Source organism: Brassica rapa, chromosome A06 (genome assembly GCF_000309985.2).
Source record: "Brassica rapa cultivar Chiifu-401-42 chromosome A06, CAAS_Brap_v3.01, whole genome shotgun sequence".
NCBI classification, from domain to species: domain Eukaryota; kingdom Viridiplantae; phylum Streptophyta; class Magnoliopsida; order Brassicales; family Brassicaceae; genus Brassica; species Brassica rapa.
The window spans coordinates 16450716-16469171 of record NC_024800.2 but is presented as its reverse complement, the minus strand read 5'-3'; the positions used below and the strand labels follow the sequence as shown (position 1 = coordinate 16469171).

The following is an 18456-nucleotide window of genomic DNA, read 5'->3' as shown; positions in this document are numbered from 1 at the left end:
TTTGAGGTTGCCCAACTCCCTAATATCGAACTTGCGATTTGCCCAATTTGCCAATTTTTTCTATTATTATTTACTTCATACATGTGACATGTATTAACATAAACTACGTATAGTTGTTGACACATTTTTATATATTGGATAGTTTCCACCATATTAATGTTAAAGTTATGTAGGCAAAAAACTTTTTTTCTTGATTTTAAGCTAAGTTAGCGGAATCAATTAATAATATATTAAAATTAACTCTGATTTTCTAAATTCTACCGACCCAACTCCTTTACCCGATCCGTGTCGACTTAAGACTCTTGTTTAGACCCCATAACAAAAAAAAAAATTGATTTCAAAGAGATGCAATGCTTTTATCTTCTCTGCTAAGAAGGAAACGCTTGTTTTTTTTACTGTTATTTCTTGTAAACGGTCCCAACTAGTGCTGCACAAGAACCAAATTTGGAAATTCCATTGATTAACTCCATTGCAACGAAGATATTGGAACAAAACCAAATGTATGTTATACATTAAGAGTTAGAAAGTCTAGCCAGAAAGAGAGAAGGAGACTTCACATAAGGCTTCTCTTAGAAGGTAAAATCTCATTTGGTCTGAAAAAAAAAAGAGATATGTAAACCAAGTGAAATGTCAAATTCTCATTGTCAAGAACTTTGGTCCAATTTCTGAGAAAAGAATGTAAGACTACATCTGTATTGCATCTCTTTGAAATCCTTTTTTTGTTGGTTATGAACCCTAATTTTTGAATTGGAGATCCAAACAAGTCCGGTCGGATAAAAGAGTTGGGTCGGATTAAATTTAATAAAACGAATTGAATTTTAATATATCACAAATTGACCTCATTAACTTAATTTAATATACCATATAAACATTTACTTTATATATGTGACAAACATTAACATAAACATAGTGTAGTTGTAACACATAGTTTCCATTATATTAGAGTAAACTTCGTGTAGTTGACAAATTTATTTCCTAAAGTAAAAAGAAATACATTGAGAAGCTGTTGTGATGTGGTCAGATTACAAAAGATTCATCAACGGCTTAAGAAGCCTAAGCCAGGGATAACTGTATTTTGATTTTTGTTTCTCCTCATACACATTCACAAACATGCTCCTAACAATCTCAAAATGTATACAAAACTTGCACGTGAAAGCCTCAGACCGTCCTAGTCATGTAGATGTTTTTCAACACTGAAATTTTCAGCAACCATCCAATCTAATCATCACCGGCTTCATATTACAACAATACCCATCAAAAACAAATCTGATATCAGAAAAATTATAAAGAATAACATCAGATCTTCCTATTCAAGTGAATCATTATACTCTAGAAATTTTCTGAGCATTCAACAACTTGGCAAAGTGTTCCTCATTTGATCAAATAAAACCAAAACCAGAGTAAAACAAGAGAACTATTGTTCACCGACGTCCTGAGAAACATCATTGTAATTGAAGAACAGGATAGCGAGGGGAACTAAATTTAATGTAGGCTAATATGTTCTCATCAAGCTTCACGTATATATAATACAAAGCATGAATCTTTAAAGCATGTAAAGCCACCACTAAATGAAAACAGAGAACTCAGTCCCTTAGATGTTCATAATGAAAAGCGATCATTACCGCTATCATTACAGGTCTGTAAATGACTCATCACTGTTCTTATCCATAAATAAGACGGAGAAAAATAAGAATAAACAAGATATGTAGTCGCCCAAGTTATGCTCCAGAATCGGCATCAAACTCGAATTAACAGTATGATGCTGTGAACTGATCAGGGAGAAATATATAATAACGAGAACAGCACGATTAATATTGCTTCAAGGGAACGAATCATATGGGAACGGACATATCCACATCGACTATCTGATGAAGCCATTCAAAAACCTAGACTATGAAAACTAAAATCGAATTAGCGATCAACCAGAAAGCGAACTGAGATCAATCAAAGCAAAGAAAAATCTAGAAAATCGGCTGAACAACTGTAAGACGAATTGTTAGCGTGTGTGTAATTGTTATATAGTGATGCCTTGTCGTGGATTAGGGCTTTCGGTGTAGCCGTGTGTCAATGACAAATAATATTGGGCTAAATTGTAGACTTTTGTTGTTATTGTAACGGCCACTATTTTTGGGCCCAAAATTGTATTACGTTCGTCCTTCTTTTTTTTCCATCAGCTGTTTTTTTTTTTAATGTTATTACAACTAGAAGTGTTCAATCTGGATATCGGTTCAGTTTCGGTTCAGTTTTTCTGGTTTTTTGATATTTCGATTAATAAAATATAATTACCATTTAAATCCATATTTACTTCGGTTCGGTTTATATACCGTCGATTTTCGGTTTATTCGGTTTTATACCAAACATAATTATTTAGTTTGAGATCATATTATATAAATTTTAGAGTCATATTGTCATCGCAATTATTTATTTAAAAAATATTATATTTTCAAATAAAAGAACAAAACAAATAAAAACGCTTATACCTTCAGATGAAATAATCAAATTTAGAATTAAAATCAAAGCTCGAAATTTTGAAAAAAAAAATAAAAAAAAAAAGAGAGTATGAAAGAAAAGTTTTTACACTCTTCTATATTTAGTATTCATCAAAGTCATACTTTTTTCGAGTGAAGTTCTGTTCGTTTATAAATAAAAAAAAAATTGTGAAGAATTTTTTCTAATTATTATCCATCAAATTTATAACATTCACTTCAATTTAATCAATGCTAAGAGAAAGCAAAATAATTAAAAGAAGAAGATTAAGAAAATAAGAAGCCTTAGTTGCGATAAATTGTTATTTAATTATATTTTAAGTGTTTTTCAAATTAGGATTCTTTATTACTATAAAAAATATGGTAATAATTATTAATAAACAAATAAATTATATAAAAATAGATTTTCATGTGACGTTATAAAATATGTACATATTTACATGTTTCTACTTTTGATCTGTTTTGTTCGGTTTATTCGGTTTAATCGGTTATAAACCAAACCATATCCAAATCCTACGGATTTTATAAAATCATATCCATTCGGTTTATATGGTATATACCAAAACCACACCATATTGTCTATTTCAGTTCGATTCGGTTTTGTACGGTTCGGTTTTACCATATTGGACAGGCCTAATTACCATTATGAGAAATGTCACAGACGATTCTACAGCCGACAATTCTACCTGCCATATGAGGATTCACGATTGACTGCATCACCTGAGCTACGTTTGACGGTATTTCTTGCGCCATGTTGTAGATCTCTTGTAAGCCTTTTCTCCTTTAATTCGCATAATTATGTCTTCTCCGAGAATTGAAACCTAGATCTCCTGGTGTAGAAGCATTAGTAAATCCTCCGTCAGTTGTTTATACTGGAAAATTTTTATGTTTACAAGTAACATTATTCATTTTTACCACCACTAAATAGATATTTTCAAAAATATCTTTTTCGTTAAAAAGGTAAAGACTCTTATATCTTTATTCTCTATATATAAAATAAATAATTATTTAAATAAATAAATAAATAAAATAAAAAATAAATGTTTTCGAATTATACTTTTTAAAATTAGAATTTTTTGTAATTTTTTTTTTGAAATTTTGTTTTTCAAAAAGGATCAAAAATTATGTTTGAAACTATTTTTTAATTGAATATTATTTATATATTTATTATAATCCTAAATTTCACATTCCAAAAACTCTACTCTACCTTTCAACTCTAAATACTAAGTCTAGATTAGTTCACCTATGGGTATAAATATCTTTTACCCTTCATTAAAAGTGAAGGTAAAAGTGATTAGTATAAACATGAAAAAATGGTAATATGAATATGGTATTTATGCCAATTTCCCCTTTTAATTCCAACGTCAACAATTATCTTCGTATTATTTCTTCTCTGAACTTTGTTATCATGCTAATTTTATTTTAAATTAATATTTTATTTTGAACAAACTATATAAACTATCAAACTCTAACCAAAATTAACCACTACTCGAAACATATTGGGTGTCTCTCTACCTTATCTTCCTCTCTAGCCACAGAAAAGAAATTTTGTCGATTGCCTCCAGCTGGTGGTGTTTAGACGCCACGCCGACAGTCCATTCTCTCCTCTCCTCTATCTTCCTTTTGCTTCTCTTCCTTGGATCTCTCTTTGTCGTCGATATGTTTGAGTTTATAGGGAAATGTCGCTAGCCGGAGACCTAAATCGACCTCGAGGGGAACTAGATCCAGTGGTAGGTGGTGAATCTCTGGAGCAACAACGAGGCGGCGAGGTCTTCGAGGTGTGGAGTCGGCGTTTTAAGGTGCAGCAGTGGCGGATCTTGAAGGGCCCCAACCCGGCTGTCTAAGCCGCGGTCGATGTCCTTCGTCGCTCAGACCACATACTGCCAGAACTTCCTAATTTTAACCATACTTCTATAAGTTCGCCCTTAGGCAATGGCTACCTTAGACTTTAGCTAAAGACTTCCTTAGCCTTTCATAGCTGAGATCATTCATAGTTATACGCAGCGGAATATTATTTCATAACATTGGATTTAAATCCAACCATACACTTAACTGTTTAATCATCTATGCTCTAGTTAGCTCAACTAACTACCATCCAGCTTAGAGATCAGTTCTTAACTCGGTTCAAGTCTAACTATCTGAGGTTCCATACCTCTAAACCATTCTATCTAAGCAAATATTGCTAGATCAAGATCATAACTTGGTCACATCCACACAGCTTGTTAGCTTATCGGTCCAGCTGCTCTAGCTGAATGAACTCGTAGACCAGTTGATCGAGCTGTCACACTCAAACTGAGCTAAGACCGAGCTATGGCCAGCTGCCATATACTGCATTCAGCTCCTTTACTCATAAAACAACTCGCTTAGGTACTTAGTCATTCAGCCAACCATCCCCATAAACTTAAGTAACCCTTGAGAAGCCTTCAAACAATTAAGGATATGCATTTGGCCCTTCCTGGCTCATGCATCATCCAACAACATTTTTGCTTATTAGCTTATGATACCAAGTCCAGCTATTGGACTAATGATTCCCATCAAATTCTAAGTCAATCAACCAACCATCCCACATGACTCAGAACTGATAAGAGCCCACACTTACCTAACTGGCCATGGAACCATGTCCCAGTGGAGTCGTTCAGTCTTACTCTTACTACCGATGTATCCTTTGATCAATCAGATCAGACACCTTGATCCATCATCTATGGATCAGGTCGTCCATCCTTACCCATGATCAGATCACACACGCCTCCCTTGAATAATCACACCTAGGCTCAATACTTATGGTCTCCGCCACATAGTACTAGCCATACGCTTCTTCATGGCTTGCTGCTTGATAGACCATGGATTTGACCCACTTTTACCCATGGTTTATAAGTGTTTTAATTACTAATTATTATATTATAGAGTCTATTTAGAGTATATATTTGATCATGAGTGATTTGGAGGAAAGTGATTATTTTGGAGCATTTTGGAGATATTTGGAGTAAGCACCCGAGATGACCATCGAGCTCGACCATCGGTCGATATTGAAGAGGAATAATCGATCGATGTTCCCATCTTGACATCGATCGACAGTGAAGCGCAGAAAGCCCGTATGATCACAGCCGACATAGATCCCAAGTCTTCACCAATTTACAAGATTATCCCTGGCGAGTTTTAACCTAATTATATAAGCTTTGCCAACATGTTAGAGGCAAGGTGTGCTTTCTTGTTTTATTGTTTTTCACATCAAAGGTTTTCTAGGATTTTTAGTAGATTAGAGAGAACATCCAAAGTTATTTGTGATTGGAACTCCATTAATATCTATCTATTTTTTTTTTTTGACAACAAACATTTACATACTCATGTTGACTCTGTAAACCAAATCAGTAACTCCACATCCGTGTAAACGATGAAAAACGGTTGTTTTCTAGCACCGCGTGCTAAGCTATCCGCCCGTAGGTTCTCCGTTCGGGGTACATGAACGATGTCTAAGTTGAGAAAATATCCTTTTAATAGCTTGATGTCTTCCTGATAGCTTTCAAATGCTGACAATTTTTCTGGTTCTGGAACCATCTTCACCAATTGAGAACAATCCGTTGCAAACGTTACCTGAAACTGTCTTAAATTCTTCATACCTTCCATTGCTCAAATTAATGCATCTACCTCCGAATGAAGGGGTAAGAGACATGCCCTTACATTCCTTGCCCTAATAAACCATCAAAACCCGGCAAAGTGCTATAACAGTCTTGCCCTGAAAATAAATCCTTATAGTTCCATGATCCATCTATGAAGCACCATCGTCCTGGCGTCGCAAATGGGGGACTGGTCTGTACCTGATGCCCCCTCGTTGGGTCATTTACTACATGTGCCTCAGCCCAAAGTGATGACTCCAATTCTGCTATTTTAAGTGTTTTCCTCGGATCAATATCCAGATTGCTAAAAACTTTGTTATTCTGGCCTTTCCATATATACCATAATATCCATGCAAATTGGTGGTCATCCATCTTTGGATTGACTCTCCAAAAAAGATGATCCATAATAGCGAAAAAAGAACTGATAGGAAAAATATTGGGATGCGATGGTATCTTAGATAATGTCCACACTTGATGTACTGGTCTGTACCCGAAGAAGGTATCCCACTTTCAAATCATGTGATTCCAGTTTCCTAGTTTGGGAATAGCACGGCTTCTTCCGTTCCAATCAAACCAGGAAGAATCACTTTCTGAGAAGCTTGATTTGGATACATAAAGTGGTGGAGAATCACCAGGAACTTGAATAAACCTCATAGGAGTTGGAATGAAGAAGTTTTCCCACTTTCAAATAAGGTGATTCCATTTTCCCAGTTTGGGAATAGGACAGCTTCTTCGTCGTTCCATGCAAACCAGGATGAATCACTTTGTGAGAAGCTTGAATTGGACAGATAAAGTGGTCGAGAATCACCAGGAAGTTGAATAAATCTCATAGGAGTTGGGATGAAGAAGTTATCCCACTTTCAAATCTGGTGATTCCAGTTTCCAGGTTGTGGAATATCACAGCTTCTTCGTTGTTCCAATCAAACCAGGATGAAATACTTTGTGAGAAGCTTGATTTGGATACATAAAGTGGTGGAGAATCATCAGGAAGTTTAATAAGTCTCATAAGAGTTGGGATGAAGAAGTTATTCTACTTTCAAATCAGGTGATTCCAGTTTTTCAGTTTGGGAATAGCACAGCTTTTTCGTCGTTCCAATCAAACCAGAATTAATCACTTTGTCAGAAGCTTTATTTGGATACATAAAGTGATGGAGAATCACCAGGAAGTTGAATATCTCATAGGAGTTGGCAAGAAAAAGTTATTTCACTTTCAAATCATGTGATTCGAGTTTCCCAGTTTGGGAATAGCACAGCTTCTTCGTCGTTCCAGTCAACATCCTGAAAGGAGTTGCGATAAGAAATGTTTTATCTTCGGGGGCACATCATTTTCCAGCAGAAAGCTTTTAGTGTATCCACTTTGGGACCATAAAATTCTGGTGGTTTTTTCTTGTCAAGATAGACCCGTTCCAGTTGATAACCTAATTGGACCGAGTATTTCTCATTGTTAGTAAAATACCATCCATTCCTATCCTCCATCTGATTTCTACTGAATGGAATACTTTCAATAATTTTTACATCATGAGGATCCACCAAAGTCCTGATTGCCTGTAAATTCCATGTTCAGGATTTCGGATTAATGAGGGAATCCACTGTGAGGTCCGGGTAACTATTTTGAAGGTTTTTGTTTGTTGGTCTCAGGCGAGTGGCTGGGATCTAAGGATCATTCCATACTAAAATAGATGAACATGTTCCCACCCTTTTAATTAGTCCTTTACAAACTAAAGATCTAGCAGCAATAATACTCTTCCAATCATATGACGGGGAGTATGAGCGGATCGGTTCCAGGGGTTAAGCATTCCTGTAGTACCGTCATTTGAAGACGCTTGAAAAAAGAGTATTTGGCTTTTCAATCAGCCTCCACAATTGCTTTCCAAGCATCGCCGTATTAAAATCAATAAGATCCTTAAAACCTAGTCCACCATTATCATTAGGCACAAATAATTTATCCCATGATTTCCAATGCATGTCTTTTGTACTTCCTCCTGGACTCCACCAAAACTGAGCTACTGGACAAGCTCTTGCTACCTTTAGACTAGTTAATTGTTTCACTCTCTCCGCCTTCTTAATATTCGCGATTAATGCCTCAGTACACATAATAAATAAATAAATACGGAGACAAAAGATCCCCTTGTCGTAAGCCCCGCTGTGGAGTGATAAGACCTCGTGGCTGACTATTGAGAAGTACCCTATATTGAACCGAAAAAATACATTCCAACATTAAGTTGGTCCAACGAGGATCAAATCCCATTTTGTAAAGAAGAGCCTCAATAAAGCTCCACTCTATCCTATCGTACGCCTTGCTCATATCTGTTTTGATTGACGTAAACTTGTTTTAACAAGACTTATTGGTCTTCAGTCCATGAAACATTTTCAGCGCTATAAGAATATTATCCGAGATTAACCTGCTCGCCACAAATGCCGATTGTGTCTCCAAAATTAGCCGTGGTAGGCAAATTTTCAATATTTGACACAAAACTTTCGAGATAATCTTGTAACCTACATTACATAAACTTATCGGCCTTAGTTCTGTTATCCTTGTGAGTCTCTCTATTTTCGGAATCATACAGATATTAGTAATATTTAAACATGGATCCATATTTCCTATAAGTAGAAAATTATTCACCATCTCAACCACATCCTTCTTAATAACATGCCAGGAATGCTGAAAAAAAAGAGCTGTCATCCCATTCGGACCTGACGCATTCTCCGGGTGCATCATGAATAAAGCTTGTCGGACCTCTTCCTCTGTTGCCATTCTCAATAAAACTTGATTCATTTGGGGGGGGGGGGGGGGTGGCTATCAAATTCCATTGGATCTGTGGTCCTAAACAAACCTTCAAAATAATCGACCGCCACCTTCTCAACTCCGTTCTCTTCGGTTATCCAACTACCCATTTTATCATGGAGTCCCACTATTTTATTACGAATCCTACACTGTTTTGTCAAGGCATGGTAAAACTTAGTATTAAGATCTCCAGATGAGTACCACATATTCCTTCTTTTTTTATGCCAATATTCCTCCTCATCCTTATAGGCCTCTTGTAACTTTCTGGAAACCTCGAGAATCTCCTCTTGAGATCTATTATTATCCATTTGAATTTTTTTCCAGTGCATGTTGGAGATCTTTAATTTTGTCATTCCCATATGGTTCATTATCTTTTCTCCATGAAGATATTTCATGACGACAATTATTAATTTTTGTAACAAAATCCACTATTTGTCCTCCCTGACTTTCCGTCCAGCCTGCCACAATTGATTCCATGAGACCCTCTTGTCCAATCCATCTCTTATCAAACCTGAACTGTCCCCTTTTTTCCTTGATAAATTATCCTCCAAAAAAGCAACCACATGGCGATGATCAGAACCCACCATCTTCAAGTATTCTGTGTAAGACCATGGGAAAAGCGTATGCCATTCCTCATTTGCCAAGGCCCGATCCAATCGACATCTGATCATCACTGCTCCTTTACCTTTGCCCCTCCTTCCTCGCCAAGACAGTGTATTATCTCGAGCCGGAAATTCTAATAGTCCACTATTCCTTATCATGTTGTTAAAAGGAATGAAGGAAGTTGTACATCGTAGGGAACCCCCATCCTTTTCATGATTTCCAGTGATTTCATTTAGATCTCCAATAATAAACCAAGGTTCCGAACGTGATAATCCAAATCGAGTTAGTTTCTCCCAAACCTGTTCTCTTAGCTTTTGTACCGGTTCCTCATAGGAAACTTGTTTTCCTTTTGCCACCGCCTCGATATCTATCATTCTGTTGCTGGAATATAAGATTTTAACTTGATATTCGTTGTTATAAAAAAGAACTAAACCACCACTCCTCCCATTTGGATCCACAGTAACCAAACTATCATATCCAAAATGAGATTGAAACTTTTGTACGAATTCGAAATCATGTTTCGTTTCAGATAAAAAAAATCTGGTTTATGTTTGTGCCATATTTCCCAAAGATAACTTATGGTCCAGTGACTTCCGAGTCTTCTACAATTCCATCTTAGTATTTTCATATATAATAATATTTGTAATCGTCTTTATCACATATGTGAAGCAATATACCCAAAAAACGTCCACAAGATGAATTGATTCCTTGCTCCCATATTGTCCACAAACCCTTGTTATGACTTTTCTGTCCTCTAGTGCATGTCAATGCCCGTAAGTTCAATGAAAATCCTAAAGCTTTCTTCATCTGTTTAATTATTGTTCTATTATTATAACTATAGTTACCAACAACAAACCACAAATCATCCCATATTTCCATCTCGTAGCCTACAAAAATGAGCCCATTTGTCCTCATGTGCTGCACATAAAATAACTGATCCAGTCCTTGGTTTGATGAGACCAAGTACTGAAACCGCTGCAGTATGGTTTCAAAAACTCGCCTTACGGTCCGTATAACCAGATAATTATCGCGATACCAATCCATTCCCATCACCCACAGAGCAAACCATATCGAAACAAAACAAGCATGAGTCCTACTTAAATAGGACCATTTACATTCACCAGTTAAAATTGTCTGATAAAAATATTGAAGATGATTTCCTTCACTCTGCTTTTGTTCCCATAAGACAAAATACCGTACGACTAAAGAGCCCATTATGTTCACCATTACATGTACCCAAACTTTGCCAAAAAGTTGATCTGTATAATATCTATATGCTTTGACCATACAGTGCCATAACCAGAATGCAACTAATATCCTCCATAAGTCTTTTCTTATTAAAACTATTACACTCTTTGCCTGGTACTTCTTTGAAGTTGACCATTGTGCACGCAAAGCATCACCATTATATCGGTTATTGTCCTGACCACAAAGCTGCTGATAAAATAAGCCCATAATCCTGACATGATCCTAATTTTAGCAGCTAGAGTCAATCTGCATTTGGTTTGATGAGACCAAACACAATACCATCTCCAAAACCGATACCAGAACCATATACCATCTTGCCTCGTCTATCTATTATTTTAATGCAGTTTTCATATCTATTTGCTGTTATGAATTGCTTGGCCATGTCTGAGTAGTTTCTTGTTAGATTTTAGGGTTTAAATAGTTTATGAGGGATTAGCCCCGACTATAGATTGCTAAGTTGTTATATTAATCATTAGGATTGTCATTAATGTTTGATTCTAGAATAGCTACCTAGAACTTGCCCTAAGATTGTTAGATATAAGCGATAGCTTTCATCTCATCCTGAAACCATTCTAATTGAACTAAGATCTTGCTAAGAGTAAGGCAAGAGCTGATCTAGTGAGCTCATTCAACCCGCACATTAACGCTTGACCAACAGCGTCGATCGATATTCAAATAGAATAATCGGTCAACGTTTTGAATAGTGAATCGATAGATATTCATATAGAATCATCGATCAACAATGGTCAATAGACGAACCTAGAAAGCGAGAGCCTAGTGATTCATACTTGCCTATGCGGCTCAGATGAAGTGGTGATTGTATCAGATGGATATGAAGTCAGCCTTTCTCAATGGCGACCTCAAGGAAGAAGTGTATGTCACACAACCGCCTGGGTATGTGACACACGGGAAGGAACACAAGGTGTTAAGGCTACACAAAGATTTATATGGTTTAAAGCAAGCCCTAAGGGCATGGTATGGAAGGATATATTCATACTTTCTTCACAACGGTTTTAAGAGAAGTGTGAATGATGCGGCCTTATACATCATGAAGCAAAGAGGAGATGTGTTGACCGTGAGTCTATATGTGGATGATATAATCATCACAGGAAGAAACATTCAGATCATCAACACATTCAAGGAGAACATGAAGAAATAATTTCGAGATGGTGAATCTTGGATTGTTGAACTACTTTCTTAGAATGGAAGTAATTCAAGACAATTGAGGCATATTTCTTTCACTAGAAAAGTATGCAAACAAACTTGTAGATAAGTTTGGGATGCGAGACAACAAGAGTGTAAGCAATCCACTTACACCACAAGGGAAAGGAGTTGAGGATGACAAGGAGTATGGAAATCCAACTAAGTATGGAAGCATTGTTGGGGGACTTTTGTACTTGTGTGCATCAAGACCTGATGTGATGTATGCAAGCGCCTATCTCTCAAGATACATGTCATCACCTCGCATGAACCACTACCAAAAAGCCAAAAGGTGTTAAAATATGGCAAAGGAACATCAAGCTTTGGAGTGTACTTCACAAGCGTGAAAGAACCAAGACTCGTAGGCTACTCGGACAGCGATTGGGGTGGCTGTAAGGAAGACAAGAAAAGCACTTCAGGTTATGTGCTTACTCTTGGATCAGCCATGTTTTGTTGGCAGTCAAGTAAGCAACAAATAGTGGCTCAATCAACGGCTATGGCGGAGTACATAGCCATATGTGCAGCAGCAAATCAAGCTGTTTGGTTACAAAGACTATTTGAAGATTTTGGTCAGAAATTTGAAGGAGGCATTCCGATCTTATGTGACAACAAATCAGCAATAGCAATTGGAAAGATTCCGGTGCAACACAGAAAGACGAAGCACATAAAGATCAAGTACCATTTTGTGAGGGAAGCTGAGCAAAAAGGAATCATTGAACTGGAGTATTGCAAAGGGGATGATCAACTCGTTGACATTCTCACAAAGGCATTTGACGGTTCAAGGTTTTGAAGATCTCAAGAAGCAGCTTGGAGTCAAGTCGAGATATGATTAAGAAGGAGTGTTGAACTATATAATCTAATCTCTCGTTAATACATTTAAATAAGTTAGTTATTTATGTTATTACACAAAGAGTTGTAACTGTTCATGTTAAGATGTGTGTCTCTTAACTTAATGATTCGATCTCTATATAAAGATTAATCTTTTGTTGTAAATAACATCAAAAAGAATCTCAATAATACAAAAGTATTTTCAGAAAAGTTTATAAGCCTGAAACGTCTATCTTATTTTCTCTCGAACTCGTGTGTAACACACTGTGATTGTTGTGTAACACAAGCGGTTGGTAAAAGATTAACAGTAATGTGGTCTCGGAGTGCGGTGGCTCCTGTGACAATCTCAGAACTCTCTACGATTCTATATTTCATTTTTAAACTTATGATTTTGTTGTTTTGGTGAAGAAAACAAAGTGGACAGTTGGTTTTTTATAGAGTTTATCATCGACTAGCTTTTTCAATTGGATGTGGACTTTGACGGGCTAAAAATCGTGGGCCTGAAATTGGGTCATTTCACCTTTTTTTTTAATGCTGGATATATTATGCTATTACAAATTCTGAGAAATATTACAGACGATTTTACAGCCGATAATTCTACCTACCTTATGAGGATTCACGTCTGACTGCATCACCTGAGCCGTCCTATCGGATCTATGCTTGACGGTACTCCTTGGGTCATGCTGCAAATCTCTTGTATGTCGTTTCTCCATTAATTCGTATAATTCCACTTCCTCTGGAAATTGAAATCCAGACCTCCTAATGTAAAAGCATTAATGAATCTTTAGTTAAACCACTGGACTAAGAGAACTTCCACGTTCCACAGGTTATTACACTTTAGTCGTCGGAAAATAAACAGTATTGTACGTAGGCCTAATTGTACGTGGCAACAACTGGTCAGAGTTATCCGTAGAAGGTATAACTAAATTGGCCCCTCGACCCCTTCGAATGAAACGCGACATCACAGCGCCGTTTGGACTTCCTATAATAGAGCGACCGCTTGCAAAAAAACAAGACATGCAACGCGAAAGCCGAAACGCACTACGTTCACTTTACTTCTTCGCGACAACTGTCGGTTTTGTTTTTATTTGGACTTTTATACTCGGAAATTCTGTTTTACATTATTCGTGATCTTTCATTTCTGCACCTAGACTAAAATTTTAACGACAGGAAAAAAGAAACATGTGTGGGATTCTTGCCGTTCTAGGATGCACCGACGATTCTCAGGCCAAGAGAGTTCGTGTTCTTGAGCTTTCTCGCAGGCAATTCTTCTTTTCTTTGTTTTGTTTTTTCTTCAGTTTATTTAAAATAAGAAACGGCTAGTTTGGTGTTAAACATCACACGATAATTAATTATATTTGTTTCAGATTATTATTACAAAGATTTGATGTGATCTAATACCATTTTGTAGTATTATTTTTTTTTGAACTTAACCATTTTGTAGTATTATTCTAGGCTCTTTTTGTTGAACTTGACAGAAACAGTGATGCTTGAGCAGCTCAATCGTATCCCCTGTGAATAGTTTATGTGGATCTCTTTAAAAAAAATTGTTGGTTCGGAGAAAGTATCAAATATTTAATATTTGATTTTAATAGTTTATCTTTTCACAATTTGGTTATAGACTGAGGCACAGAGGACCTGACTGGAGTGGAATATACCAGCATGGAGACAATTACTTGGCCCATGAACGTCTAGCGATCGTCGATCCTGACTCTGGTGACCAACCTCTCTTCAACGAGGACAAGACCATTGTTGTCACAGTACGCCTCAAGATCTTCATCCATTTGGAGCTAATAACTTTTTTTTTGATTTTTCTTGAATGTTATATTGTTCTGAAGGTCAATGGAGAGATTTATAACCATGAGGAGCTGAGAAAGGATCTGAAGAATCACAAGTTCCGTACCGGCAGTGATTGTGACGTCATTTCTCATCTGGTAGATGTGATTTCATTCTGCTAATTTACTGGTTGTTAGATATTTGATTTGAGTTTGTTGTGTGTTTTTTGGAGATATAGTACGAGGAGCATGGTGAGAATTTTGTGGATATGTTGGATGGAGTCTTCTCCTTTGTGTTACTGGACACAAGAGATAACTCGTTCATGGTGGCTCGTGACGCGATTGGTGTCACGTCGCTCTACATTGGTTGGGGACTAGACGGATCTGTGTGGATATCTTCAGAGATGAAAGGCTTACATGAGGATTGTGAACATTTCGAAGTGTTTCCTCCAGGTCTTTTGTACTCAAGCAAATCAGGAGGGTTTAAGCAATGGTACAATCCTCCTTGGTACAATGAGTCAGTTCCTTCGACGCCTTATGAGCCTCTCGCAGTTAGACATGCCTTTGAAGCCGTAAGAAAACTTGCACTTGAAACAAGCTTAAAACCTCTTCTTTTTAATTTGTTTGGTTTTCTCTGTAGGCTGTGACTAAGCGGTTGATGAGTGATGTTCCATTTGGAGTTTTACTCTCAGGTGGTCTTGATTCTTCTCTTGTAGCTTCCATCACTGCCCGTCACTTGGCTGGTACTAAAGCAGCTAAGCGATGGGGTTCTCAGCTCCATTCCTTCTGCGTCGGTCTCAGGGGCGTCCCTGAGGAGAGCCATTTGAAACATGGGCCTGGGGCCCCCATTATTAAAAGGCCCCTATTTTAAAAAAAAAATATTTTGTTTTTTTTGAAACATTAAAAAAATATTTATATGTATTAATAATAAAATCGAACAACAGAATTTAGTGGGACTTACATAAAATAAATCTTTTCTCTTCCCACATTTACAGTTTTTTTAGCTTTTTGTTTGAGAATTAGTTTTTTTTTTCTGTTTTGCTTAAAAAAAAAATTCTTGCTCACGAATTTTAAAATTTCAGTTATGTTAGAAGGGCCCCCATTTTTTCATTTGTTTAGAGCCCCACTTTTTCCAGGACCGCCCCTGGTCGGTCTTGAGGTGTGTTATATATAACAGAGGTCCTCTGTTTTCAGAACAGAGTGAATAGTGTTTTAAAGTTTGAAATTCAAATTTAGTATCACGTTTTGTTTCTTATTTACTGTAAGGGCTCGCCGGACTTGAAGGCGGGAAAAGAAGTGGCGGATTATTTGGGGACGGTGCACCATGAGTTCCATTTCACGGTGCAGGACGGGATTGATGCGGTTGAGGATGTTATTTACCATGTTGAGACCTATGATGTGACGACAATTAGAGCTAGCACGCCGATGTTCTTGATGTCCCGGAAAATCAAGTCTCTAGGTGTTAAGATGGTTCTCTCCGGTGAAGGTTCTGATGAGATCTTTGGAGGGTATCTTTACTTCCACAAGGCACCTAACAAGCAAGAGTTTCACCAAGAAACCTGTCGCAAGGTAGAATTTTCAATGTAATCACAAATGGACATCATCAAAACAGAGATCTTTTAACTTTGTGTGTGTGTTGCCTTGCAGATCAAGGCTCTTCACAAATACGACTGCTTAAGAGCCAACAAAGCTACCTCTGCCTTTGGTCTAGAGGCGCGTATTCCATTTCTGGACAAAGAGTTTATCAACACGGTTATGTCTCTTGACCCTGAATCCAAAATGGTAATTGAAATCTGAAAACGCTAATTCAACACCTTCTTTCACAAATTAAGATTTGTTGAAGAAATGTTCTATATGGGACTTTTAGATCAAACCAGAGGAAGGAAGGATTGAGAAATGGGTTTTAAGGAGAGCCTTTGACGATGAAGAACGTCCTTATTTACCAAAACACATTCTCTACAGGCAGAAAGAGCAGTTTAGTGATGGTGTTGGCTACAGTTGGATTGATGGCCTCAAAGCCCATGCTGCTGAAAATGTACTACAAAACAAAATCTCTTATTATATTGATCCCTTCTGTGTAGCTAAATTCTGGTTTAGATCTGATTGTTTATGTTATGGTTTTAGGTTAATGACAAGATGATGTCGAACGCTGCACATATCTTCCCTCACAATACTCCACTCACCAAAGAAGCTTACTATTACAGAATGATCTTTGAAAGGTTCTTCCCACAGGTGAGACTTGCAAATTTCCAGAAGATGTATCGGATCTCTTTGGTTTTGTTTTAAAACATATTTACAAACTTTGGAGCCGGCTTTTTAAGCAGAACTCGGCAAGGCTAACTGTTCCTGGAGGTGCGACCGTGGCGTGCTCGACCGCAAAGGCAGTGGAGTGGGATGCAAACTGGTCCAACAATATGGATCCATCGGGAAGAGCCGCTGTCGGAGTTCACCTCTCGGACTACGACGGCAACAGTAAGGTGGCAGTGTCCTTGCCTCCTCCTAAGACAGTTGAAGACACGCCTATGATGATGGGACATGGAGTTGTGATTCAGACATGAGTTTGAAGGGGAAAATGGAGGGATTGTGTTGTCTTTTAAATATGCTGTCCTATTGGATTTAAGTGTTTTGTATGATTTTCAGAATAAAAAAATGGTTTTATTTTTCTCTAATGAAGATTTGAATGTATGAATGACCTTTTTTTTTTTGTATTTTGGTAAGGTTTGAATGGGATGTTTGATGTTTGTATATAATTGGTTGTACGTCTATCTTATTAAAACAGGAACCATTATGTCGTTCTAAATGAAAAAAATAAAATAAAAACTACTCTATAACAGACGGGATTAACTTGTTTCTAGATGAAAAAAATAAAATAAAAACTACTCTCTAACAGACGTCTACAAGCTTAATATTATTAATCACTTTCCTAAAATTTATCTTATGGTAAGACATAAACAAGCCAATCTAAACAAACATTTCGGTCAATTATATATTAATATGATCTTCGATATCATGTGCTATTTAATCTATCTAATTAAAACATGAAGATTGTGTTGGGACCAACTTGCTTCTAGGTGAATTTGAAAATAAAGTTTGATCCCTTATATTTGCACTTGATATCAAAAGGTTAAACTTAAAAATTTGTAATAATTGGAGATAGTACTTCGATTAAATAACTAGATTTTGATCCGCGCGGGCATGTGTGTATTTTTTTAAAAAAATATAATGCTATTTGTTTTTTATGTCACTATTTAGGGTTGTGCAAAAAAATCGAATTAGAAGAATCGAACCGATCCCAATCTGAATAAGTAGTACCAAATCCGAACCGAAATTGATTAAATATCTGAATTATTCAAAATTTTGGTATTTGAAGAACTGAAACCTAATCCGATCTGAACCGAAATTATTTTAAGGTATCCAAAAATAATTAATATATATAAAAACATCCATAATATATATGATACTTTTAAGTTCATTTAAATACTTAAAAATATATACAAATAATCAAATGTAAATATATAAAATAGTTAAAATATACTCAAAACTCCAAAAAAAAATTAAATAATTATTTATTCTCTATCAAAATATTTAAACCAAACAAATTTAAATTGTTTGTCCAAATCCGAACCGAACCCTCAAAGATCCGAACCGAACACGAAATCCCAAACAGACCCGAAAACAAACCCGAACGCCCACCCCTAATCACTATTATATATCCTCTGTGTGTCATCATAGGTTACGAAAATATGTGATATCATATAATTAATCGTATTTTATACTTACCATCAAATAAGTTTTCTTATAATTAATAATATTTTATACGTACAATCATATAAATAATCACATATATTATATTTTAAATTTCAATGTGAAATATAAAAACCATAATTTAAGTTGGTGTTTGAAATTGGGCTATGTAT

At 36.4% G+C, this 18456-nt stretch overlaps 1 protein-coding gene and 4 non-coding genes across 5 annotated transcripts; 1 reads left to right on the top strand and 4 right to left on the bottom strand.

Moving 5' to 3' along the window:
- Positions 1–1009: 1009 nt before the first annotated feature.
- LOC117126324 lies at positions 1010–1104 on the bottom strand. Its single transcript, XR_004448899.1, has one exon. It is a non-coding gene; the product is annotated as a small nucleolar RNA R38 (small nucleolar RNA).
- Positions 1105–1293: 189 nt separating this feature from the next.
- On the bottom strand, positions 1294–1368 carry LOC117126337. Its single transcript, XR_004448909.1, has one exon. It is a non-coding gene; the product is annotated as a small nucleolar RNA snoR64a (small nucleolar RNA).
- Positions 1369–1412: 44 nt separating this feature from the next.
- On the bottom strand, positions 1413–1562 carry LOC117126352. Its single transcript, XR_004448923.1, has one exon. It is a non-coding gene; the product is annotated as a small nucleolar RNA snoR136 (small nucleolar RNA).
- Positions 1563–1577: 15 nt separating this feature from the next.
- On the bottom strand, positions 1578–1663 carry LOC117126365. Its single transcript, XR_004448933.1, has one exon. It is a non-coding gene; the product is annotated as a small nucleolar RNA SNORD25 (small nucleolar RNA).
- A 12210-nt stretch (positions 1664–13873) lies between these two features.
- LOC103873584 (asparagine synthetase [glutamine-hydrolyzing]-like) lies at positions 13874–17291 on the top strand. Its single transcript, XM_018659511.2, has 10 exons — positions 13874–14026; positions 14386–14524; positions 14603–14698; positions 14779–15111; positions 15180–15337; positions 15802–16108; positions 16187–16321; positions 16407–16574; positions 16664–16771; positions 16864–17291. The coding sequence occupies exons 1-10, from the start codon at positions 13947–13949 to the stop codon at positions 17095–17097; spliced, it is 1758 nt and encodes a 585-aa protein (XP_018515027.1). The 5' UTR covers positions 13874–13946; the 3' UTR covers positions 17098–17291.
- Positions 17292–18456: the final 1165 nt, after the last annotated feature.